Source organism: Odocoileus virginianus, chromosome 29, assembly GCF_023699985.2.
Source record: "Odocoileus virginianus isolate 20LAN1187 ecotype Illinois chromosome 29, Ovbor_1.2, whole genome shotgun sequence".
NCBI lineage: Eukaryota > Metazoa > Chordata > Mammalia > Artiodactyla > Cervidae > Odocoileus > Odocoileus virginianus.
In genome coordinates this window covers 15,676,303-15,687,435 of record NC_069702.1, presented here as the reverse complement: position 1 = coordinate 15,687,435, position 11,133 = coordinate 15,676,303, and the positions used below count along the sequence as shown (strand labels likewise).

The 11,133-nt window shown below is 38.6% G+C and overlaps 1 protein-coding gene across 9 annotated transcripts in view; it reads right to left on the bottom strand.

The window, feature by feature from the left end:
- Nucleotides 1-6,026: 6,026 nt before the first annotated feature.
- The window catches only part of MAPK10 (mitogen-activated protein kinase 10), a 589,148-nt gene continuing 584,041 nt past the window's right edge, over nucleotides 6,027-11,133 (bottom strand). For 8 of the 9 annotated variants that reach the window (XM_020902101.2, XM_020902102.2, XM_020902100.2 and 5 more), the window contains one exon: nucleotides 6,027-6,920. In XM_020902101.2, the coding sequence (XP_020757760.1) occupies nucleotides 6,778-6,920 (143 nt within the window). In that variant the 3' untranslated portion in view covers nucleotides 6,027-6,777. Of the gene's footprint in view, nucleotides 6,926-11,133 lie in introns of all 9 variants that reach the window. The other variant, XM_020902105.2, reaches the window with a different exon arrangement.

The following is an 11,133-nucleotide window of genomic DNA, read 5'->3' as shown; positions in this document are numbered from 1 at the left end:
AAATGGAATCATTCAAATCATGCCACTAATTTGAACACATTATTATTTTAAAAGAAAGTAATAGATGAGTTAAAGATTTTTTGTTTTAACCACTTATTTTTAAACTGTTAAGCTTTATTTACTCTGAAGTTGTGAAGATAAGAGCTATGTTGTATTTATCTCCTACCAAGGACACACAGAGAGATGTTCAACAAATGGCTTTGGACTGAATGAATGTGCCACATGAGAATGTAACTCAGAATTTAAATTAGAAATTTAGAGCAATTTTCTGAGAGCTTGATTTGCACCAAATCCAAGTTTGCAGAGTATTAACATTAAAAAAGAAGCAATTGCTTTTTGAAAGTCTTCCTTTTACAAAGGAAGCACTTTAATATCAATAGTTTCCTTAGTCCATGTAAAATATTATTGGTTTATAAAAATTGATTTTGTGTATAGTGGTTCATAAATAATCCTTTGACAAATGCAAATATAAAAGTGTTCATGAAAAGTAAATTGTGAGAGATACACTTTAATAGGAAGAATGTGGAGAGTTTTTAAGATGAATAACATTTTATATCTACTTTTGAGTTGCAGACAATGTGGATCATTGGGCAAAAAGAAGGAATATAGACAAGGATCCAGGGAAGGACAGAACTGGAAGTTCAGTGTCAAGGAAGTGAACCATGGAGTAAAATTTGAATCTTCTAAATTGCATTTCAGACTTATTTTACATTGGGTTTTATACTATGATAAACAGATCTTTAATATGTGACAAGAGAGGATGGGAAATTCCAAAGTGGGGTTTGATTCTTGTGTATGTACCATCACGCTTCATGTGCTTAGGAACTGTACATGTCTACAGTTTGTTTCAGTAACAAAAGAGAAGACAGTGATCTAAAAGGATGAGCAGATCGAATTCAGTCTGGACCTGCGGAGATGACATGCCATGTTCAGTGGTCACTGGCGTGAACTGATCTGAGACAATAGCATTTTCAGTGTGTTTTACTACTTGCAAATGTCTTCCAGGCATGCCTTTCAAAATTCGGGGATGAAAGACATGCAACAAATAGCTTTCTGATAAATCCCTAAGGTCAAAAACCTCTGCCTTGAGTATAACCGAGTGCAACTGCTGAGCAGACAGAATCCTCCTTCTAGGGTGGTTGCTGCACAAGCAAGAAAGGTAATTTTCAAGATATCTTTACTCTCACTGTAAATGTGGGCAAAACGACCCACATATTTGGTAACTTTTCATGGCACCTGGTATGCACCAATAACTCCTTTTGATCCTTTCTATAAGCAGTCTTATGGAATGTGATTCCCCTTCTGAATATTGTATTTTCAGGTACCTATACTCGGCCACTTTTAAACTTATTTTATTAACAGAGTAAAGATCTCTGATTTAAAATAGAAGCTATGCCAGAGATAACAAATGGCTTTTGGTTTCTATTTTTCTCCTATATCAAAGGTTAAATTGTGTTAACTCAAAAGAATAAGTAAGTTTATCTTCCAGATTTTCTTTGTAATAGTTAGCTGGTTAAATAAAACATTTTATTTACAGAAATAGAAGGCCATTCCTCAACTTTTTCAGATGTTTCCAGCTTAACATGGGTTTGGTGACCTTATCAAGACATAAAATCATAAATTCACCAAGGAGTAAGGTTGACTACTGTGTAGACACACACATACACACACAAAACAACTTTGACCTCTCTCTTGAGTAGTGACTAAACTGATCAGGACTTCTGATAAGTTAACCTGATATTTAACCCTGTTTTACTCACCTAATACCCTCAGAAAATTATTTTTTCCCTCTTCACCAATTTTATACCTTAAAGGAAACTTAGATGAGTTGTAGATGTACAACCAACATCTCCAGACAGAAATGAAGGCTATTTTTAGAAGAAACTAATCTCAAATGAAAGTAGAGCTTTCTACATGATCACACATGTATTACACACTCATTACCCAAAGTGAGAAAGTAGGTCACTCCTCATTTCTTATTTATTCCCTGGCACAATCAGACTGCACAATGAAATCATGTGATATGCATCAGAGCTACTGTCAGGACATAAAACCCAAGACAATGAGCAGCACAACAACAGTTAGCAACAGGCAAACTCCAACAAAGTCTGGGTTTGGATTTGGTTTTATGTTACTAGAAGCAGATTTGCTCTGTTTTTTAATAGTTCATAAGAAACAGAAATCACAATATTATTGACTTCATATCCACCTACAAAGAGTTCAAAAAAGCCAAAGCTCTCCCCCCATTCACCCTCTTGTTCCACCAACATTTTGAAAATAAAAAAGGAAAAAAAAACACAAAATGAAAAAGAGTGAGAAAGGACACAAATGATTTCAATAATTTCAATCCTTATTAAACATCACTGAAGTGCATTTGATCTATCAGGCTGACTTTCAGTTCTCACCACTAAGACCTTGCAAAGAAACTGGATGTGCGTTAGTTTTGCTTTCCAGGGTTGATCTAGAACTGTAAACATGAGATGTGTATGAATGTGTTTTAAGTCCATTTCATAAACAGGGACACAGGACAATTCTCATCATTTGTAATAGTCTTTGGAGTCCAATCATGCAGAGTTAACAGGCAGGTGTAAGTTAGGTCTTGTTGCAAGATATACATGGCAAGGTGAACATTTCAGTGCTAACTAGGGGTGGGAGATTTCTGTCCATTAGGATATACTGGCCATTGGTCCCACATAATCAAAAGTTAGATGTATAGGAGTTCATATACAGAGGTCTTCCATTTCAGCTTGCTGACCAAGGAAATGAGTCAAAGTGAGCCATTTCAGACAGCAAAAGAACTGTCCAAGTGCTAAAAGAGATAAAATCTTATATTTTAACCACATGGAAAATAATTAGTGTAACTATGTACATTATAAGTTGATTGTTGTTCTTAGAGAAAGGAGTTTCCATTCTGGGTTCAATAATCTCTGTGGAAAATACGCATGTTGGGTATTGTGAGCAGGGTAGAGGGTGGAGATTTCTCTTCAGACCCAAAGTGGTTAGAATCAAAGATTACTCAGGCTATTTAATCCCTTTCTCTGAGCTATACAAGATAAATTCTCTTCAGCTAACCTGGTTGATAGCATTCAACACAGAGCATAATGCTTCTAAGATTTAGATTATCATATGTTGAGAATTACATAGAAATAGATCTGGAATAATTTAGATTTTGCAATGACTGTTTACAATTTAAAGTCCGTTTTGCTTATTCTGCATCCCTCCTCCCTGGCAAGTCATAAAAGGATTTATCTAATCTCACCTATTCTACTTATTCTATTTGTCAAGACCTATTTTCTGATTTACCAGTCAGCTGCTATCAGTATCCTTAGGTAATATTTTTCTGATAATGATAACAGATTGAGAAAAAAACTATCCAGCTCCCTGGCCTTCAATTAAATAATTTACTTCAAGTGAAGGGAACAGACCAGGCCCTGGTCCACTTATGGGGTACATTCTCTCGAAGCTCAGTCATCAGATTCTTGAAGATGCAAGATTATTATCAGTTTTTATTCCACAAGAAGAAATTTGGTTATCAGGTCAGTGTATCTTTTTTTAACACATTGGCCAACAGAATACATATAGAAATATCAAAGTGGTGGTGGTGGTTTTGCCAAGCTCTCTCAAAAATCTAGTTCCTCCTGCACATGGACACGTAACTATCCCTCCTATAAAATACTACAAAACATTTCTTGAAGGATCACTATGAAACTACTTGCCCTTTAAGGAAAGTCAGGCTAACTTCATATTCCAAAAGGAACCCCAACCATAGGCAGGAACTTCACTTTTCCCTCGAGTGACCTGACATTTCCATACCTGAAAAGCAGGAGAGACCTTTTGAAGGAACGGTGACTGTACCAGAAATATTTGTTTTTTCAAGAAAATAAGACTCAGTACAGAACATGGTATGTTCTGTGGATCTGGTAACAAATAATCACGTCCTGAAGAGACTCCAATAGAATGGACCCAAGATTGTGAAGGGCAGGTGGACTTTTGCAATGATGGTTCTCTTTGTTGGCCTATCTCCTGTTGCTTTGATAATGTAGGACAATTAATTGTAGAAGCTGTCAAGAAGCTAACCCTTAGCTTGCTTTGTAATACGTGATATCTCAATATAAAGGTTGTTCCATTTTTCCTTGGCTGGAGGGAGTTCTGGCTAGAGGTAACCTGTTTCCAAGAGACAACAGGAGAGGCCAGACTAGTCAAGTTTAGAGAAGGAAGTAGCAAGTGGAAGTAGCAGGTATTGGGAGGGACTTTGGGTAGTTCTTGCCTGGTTTCATCTGAGTGGGAAAAAAAAATCACTTCCACATACATGAGAGAGAGTCTCACTGTTGAGTGGTTTGAAGATGCTGGCTGGAGATTTCCTTTTGTCTCCTGATGTCGTTTGGTGGCTGATGAAATTCTTCCTGGATTCTCTCTCTTTCAGCAGCTTCGTGCACTCTGCACTTAATCCCATGGGGTTAAAGAGTCAGGAGGGGAGAGGCCGCAGGGATAGCAAGAGAAGAGCACAGACAAAGGAGATAAGCAAAGAAATAGAAATGCAAAGAAGAGAAACTTCAAAGGGGGTGGGGGCGTGAGGGGGAGAGTTGAGAGAGAGTGACAGAAAGAAAACTGACTGAACTCATGTGAACGTGGAAGCTTTTTCTGATCAGATTGTCTGCAGTATTAACCAAAAACAAGGGCGGCAAGACAGAGACACTGGGCCACTTCTGTTCCAGGGGACGAGCTGCACAGTCTAATATTTTTTCTCTCCGTTTTGAACAAATGATCTCTTGTCATGAAATCTATGGTATAAAGCAATCCCTTATAAATGGCAGCATTGCTCCTGTAGCGATGGTGGGAGTTGATTCTATTGCTTAGGAAGAGATATGGCTCCCCTATCATTGTGTTTAAGGCAGTTTTCAGAGCACTGGCATTCTGGTCTGCTCTGTTTTCAGAGGGATTCCATTTGCCCGTCATCTCACACTCAACCAACCATCCTGTGTGTTTCACTTCTTCTTCAGGTGAAATACCACCACATTGGTGAGCACCAAAATGGTCAGAGTGCAAAGAGTTGTGATGGATACTTCACTAGAGTGAATAAGGGGAGAAGGGTTGACCTGGTCCTGTTATTGCTGAGAAGTTACCCTGGTCTCACCTTGTATGGAACCAGGATGTTTCACAGTGCCTCCTTCAAGTGCCTGGGAAAGCACTTTCATTTATTTTTGAGCTAAATTCAGGAGATTTTGCTCAACATTGACATCAATGCTTCATGGCTTTTAAGACACTCTATTGCTAAAGATATTTAGCAGCAGTAACTTATGGGCAGAGTTATTGCTGTCATGTCAACTTGTGGTACAAAACTCAGATGATCAGCCCTTCTTGCATTGTTGAAATTTATGAAAAAATAAATAAACATGAGACATTGGCCACGTTAAGGAGTCGGGGAAACCCCTGAGGAATGTCTGTGGATGTTTTCAAATACTAACCTGAGGATCGCCCTGGGATTTGGGTATTTTTTTTTTTTTAAGTAATCTTTTTTTTTTTATTTCCAGAAGAGGGAAGTAATATTTCTTCTCAAAATAAAACCTTGACAAGATATAAACCTGGAAAATAGCACAGTCATGGAAAACACAACCCACAATCTAAAAATAGCCTAGGCAAACTCATTTTTTGTTTGGGATACCATGTAGAGGCAGCCCCACTCTTTTTCAGAGAAGGGTTCCCATCAGATATGGACACACTAACCCTGCCTCCCTAAGCTGCCAATCTCTTCTCAGTTGTGACACATAATTTGCAAACGACAAATGAGGGTCTCCTTTCTAAAACAGGAATGTCGGTGTCCCCTAGAATCTGGGTCACACCTCCTTTAGTTCTTCCTCCCACATAGCCACACTACCCTAGTCTCTCCTACCCACTCACTACCGAGAAAAGACCCTCAGCTGTTATGCCTACCTTCCTTCTAAAGGCCAAACCATTCAGTACCTGGAAACTGTCACCCTCTCCCACCCCGCACTGTACATAAGCATCACATATGTTCTTTCTACAAATTGGTTTACAGGTGCCATTTAATCAGTTCAGATTTGGAAGCTACATCTTCAAGGGTCCAAGAGAACTCACTCCCTCCCCATATTCCACCCTTTACACATTTTCTTATAAGACATACAGCTTAATCAATTAACAAACTAAATAGCTTATATACTGGCAATATATTACAGATGGGTTTATGTCAGAGTAATAGATCACATGAAATGGACCATGTGGTACCCCAGTGCGTGATGTCTTGGGAGAGCCCTGAGGACACTGACAGTAGCATCTCTAAGTAAGTGGTGCTGTATGAATACAGACACATGCGGATCTGTATCTACATCCATCTGACTAGGCCAATAGGAGCAGGTAGATGCAAGATAGAGACACACATGCTGGATGGGGCCACTGCACACCTTGTCATGCCATTTGAAAGGGCAGTTACAGGTCACTGGTTCTGCAGCCATTAAAATTACACTTTACGGAGAAGGCTTCTCTAATTGTGTTTGATTTGCTTTCCATAGTAAAAGCATCATTGGAAGAATACCAAAGCAAGAGCAACTAGGAGTTAAATATACATTTGGCTTAGCTGCAATACAGAACTCTGCAGAAGAAGCAGGCTGAAAGATGTGTTTCAATTTTAGGCTTGGATTCTCTCCCTTGCCACATTCTTGTCATTGCGTGTCTGCGTTTGCGTGTGTGCGTGAGTGTCTGCGTGTGTGTTCCATCACATCATCTCCTGAAGAACGCTGGGTTTCGCAGGCAGGCGGCTAGTCACCTGCAACAACCCAGGGGTCCTGCCGAGGCTTCCAGGCTGCTGTCAGTGTCAGATGCCAGGGTCTGGTCAGTGGACATGGAGGAGATGTCGTTGACGGATGAGGAAGGAGGGAGACTCTCACTGCTGTTCACGGCTGCACCTGTGCTAAGAAAACGAAGACCAACATGACTAAACCTGGAACTAGACTCAGCTGGATATCACTCAGGATACAAGTGTGTGCACATACGATAAGGCAGTGGTCCCCAACCTTTCTGGCACAAGGGACCAGTTTCACGGAAGACAATTTTCCCACAGAGTGGTAAGGGGGGGTGGTTTGGGGATGATTCAAGTGCCTTATCTTTACTGTGTGTTTTATTTCTACTGTTATTATATCAGCTCCACCTCAGATCATCAGGCGTTATTAGATCCCGAAGGGTGGGGACCCTAGATAGGGGATGTCTGCCCCATCATTCTTTCGACAAGTCCTCATAGAATCACTAATCCAGAGCACTACATTAGACAGGTGAATGTGAGGGTAATAACACAGTGTCCCTGATCACAAGTTATTCAAGGGTTAATGCAGTAATTCCAAATTGAGACAGAAGTACGTCAAGGCTGTATATTGTCACCCTGCTTATTTAACTTATAATGTGTGGAGTACATCATGAGGAATGCTGGGCTGGAAGAAGCACAAGCTGGAATCAGTGTTGCTGGGAAAAATATCAATAACCTCAGATATGCAGATGACACCACCCTTATGGCAGAAAGCGAACAGAAACTAAAGAGCCTCCTGATGAAGGTGAAAGAGGAGAGTGAACAAGTTGGCTTAAAACTCAACATTCAAAAAATGAAGATCATGGCATCTGGTCCCATCATTTCATGGCAAATAGATGGGGAAAGAATGGAAACAGTGATAGACTTTATTTTTTGGGTCCCAAAGTCACTGAAGATTGTGACTGCAGCATGAAAATAAAAGACACTTGCCCCTTGGAAGAAAAACTATGGCCAACCTAGACAGCATATTAAAACGTAGAGACATTACCTTGTCCACAGAGGTCTGTCTAGTCAAAGTTATGGTTTTTCCAGTAGTCATGTATGATGGTAAAAGTTGGACTATAAAGAAGGCTAAGCGCCAAATTATTGATGCTTTTGAACTGTGGTGCTGGAGAAGACTCTTGAGAGTCCCTTGGACTGTAAGAAGATCAAACCAGTCAATCCTAAAGGAAATCAACCCTGAATATTCATTGGAAGGACTGATGCTGAAGCTGAAGCTCCAATACTTTGGCCACCTGATGGGAAGAACTGACTCATCAGAAAAGACCCTGATGCTGGGAAAGATTGAGGGCAGGAGGAGAAGGGGATGACAGAGTATGCAATGGTTGGATGGCATCACGGACATGAGCTCGAGCAAGCTCTGGGAGATCACGAAGGACAGGGAAGCCTGGCATGCTGCAGTCCATGGTGTTGCAAAGAGTGGGACAGACTGAGTGACTAAATAACAACAATGCAGTAACTGTCGAATTCTGCTCTACCCTAGAAATCACCTGTAATGCTTCTAAAAGAAAACAAAAAACTCCACTAAACACCCCATTCACCCTTTGCACCTCCCATATTATAATGCATCTGGCCTTGGGTAAAGTCAAGGCATTTGCATTTTTCAAAAGCTCCCCAGAGACTGATGTTAAAGGCTGAAGACCACTGTTCTATGAAGAGGGCAAATAAGTGAACACCTTTAAAGTAATCACCTGAACCTGGATGTTTTCAATTCAGGGAGGTGGTTCCCCCCCGCATAAGGCAGCAGGCTGGATTTTAGTTACTGACCAGGGATCAAACCCACACTCCATGAACTGGAATCACAGAGTCTTAACCACTAGACTGGCAGGGAAGTCCCACAGGCAACTTTTAAAATAAACACATATAAGCCCCTTATCCCAGAAATATAGGCTGACGTAGTTGCCAGAGATCAGAATTACTTTGAGGCTACAGTTATAAGAAAGGAAGGTATATGAAGTAAATATTATTACACCATCATTAATTTGACATCAAACTTAAAATCCAATCAGAAAAGCCAGGTAGGACTGTGGATGAAAGTTACCATAGACCAAAAAAAGAACAGAAGTCAGAACCACAGTCAGCTTCTTGAGTGTATGTTTACTTTTCATCAGGCTTGCTTACCTGGGAATCTCCAAATAAGAACTCTGAATTATTAACTACAAAAATTTTTTAATTGATCTGCTATGTAGGAATACAAAGATTTTGAAACTCTGAGGAGAAACTTGCTCATGGTAATCACTCAATAAATACTTATGAGCTACAGTTGTTTTAAGAACCACACAGGGGAGATTGTAAAACTGAATTAAACCACAGCACCCCGGAAAGCCCAATCACTTTTTCTCTTTATAGATCCTTTATATTCAAGTGATATGGGTGGTAAAATGTATGTTTTGTGAAATAGTTCACTATTAAAAATATATGAAGTATAAGCATCTAATAAAGTGAGACATATTTGGTGAAAATCATATATCCATGTGAATAAGTCACAGTAGTATTATCAAATACATCTAATAAGTTAGGGAAAAAAATCTAATGAAGTGGAGAACTTAATACAATCTCCTTGTTCCTGGAGTAGGTAGGTGATTAAAATGTGATAGTAACTGGAGACGATACACACACACTTAAACTAAGACAAATTATATGAATCCTTTTTAAATTGTTCTTTGTTAATTATAACCATATTTGTGCAACTTATATAAAAAATAGAGGAAAAAAAGACAGCAATATGCAACGATCCTCAAATTAATGATAAGAACTATTAAACATTTGATATATTACTTTCTAGTGTTTTTGCTAGGAATTCTAAGTATAATCATTTCATATATACCCTTTTGCATTCTGTATTTTCTTATCCAAAAAACCTATGCAATATTTCATGTTCTTTAAACTCTTAAAAGTATCAGTACCCCCCAATCTTAAATGTCTCTAGATTTTTAAATCTGTCTTATTAACATCTTCTTGTAAATAATTTTACTCTTATTATCATAAAAATATATAATGTAAAGTTCAGTTCAGTCCAGCTCAGCCGCTCAATCACGTCCAACTCTTTGAGACCCCATGGACTGCAACACGCCAGGCCTCCCTATCTATCACCAACTCTCAGAGCTTGCTCAAACTCATGTCCATCGAGTCGGTGATGCCATCCAACCATCTCATCCTCTGTCATCCCCTTCTCCTCCTGCCTTCAATTTTGCCCGGCACCAGGGTCTTTTCAATGAATCAATACTTTGCCTCAGGTGGCGATACTTTGGCCACCTGATGTGTATTTATTTAGTTGCTCAGTAAGCACACAAGTAATGTAAAGTTATCTGGCTTCAATTCGTTCCAGCTATATTTGATTATCTCCTTTACAGATATGGTGCAGAGCTAGTTCATTTCCTCTCGTGACATATACTAGTAGATTTCATAGGCCGACAGACAACCCTTGATTAAACAGCCCAACTGCCCAGTGCTGTTTTTTCCCTTTGATTTTAGATTCCATTATACCAACATCCTCATATTCTTTCATCAGCTTTGGTCTCTAATAATTGAGCATTACCATGATGGGCTTCTCAGAAACATCTTCAATTTTTCCACATCATTATTAAAGGGTAGAGATTAAAACTAGATGCAGGATTTTAATAAAGTCTTGATTAAATTATGGGCCGACAGAGTGAGATTACTGTCTGTTCATCTCCTGAATGATATATTCGTATACTACGGGTGGTTTTCAAATCACAGTACTAGAGTTTAGATTTAGTTTTACTTTGAAATATAAAATATTGCCCATATACCTTTTGTAACAGCTTCACTGAGACATAATTCACAAAGCTAGTTTGTATAATTCAATTTTTTTTAGGATATTCACAAAGTTGTACAATCATTACAACAATCAGTTTTGTAGAGTTTTTATCACCACAAAAGAAAATCCTATAATCTATTTCTTACCACCCAGCCCTAGGCCATGACTAAGTTACTTTCTGTCTCTATAAAATTGTCTGTTCTGAATATATCAGATAAATGGAATTATACAAAACATGTCTTTTTGGGACTAGTTTCTTTCACATAGCTTAATATTTTCAAAAGATTCATTTGTATCAATGCTTCATTTCTTTTTATGACAATAATATTCTACTGTATGAATATATCACTTTTGTTTATCTATTTATTAGATAATATCATATGATATTTGTCTTTGTCTGACTTACTCCACTTAGTATGATAATCTCCAGGTCCATCCAGGTTGCTGCAAATGGCATTATTTCATTCTTTTTAGTGGCTGAGTAACATTCTATTGTATATGTGTACCAAATCTTCTTAATGCATCCATCTGTAGATGG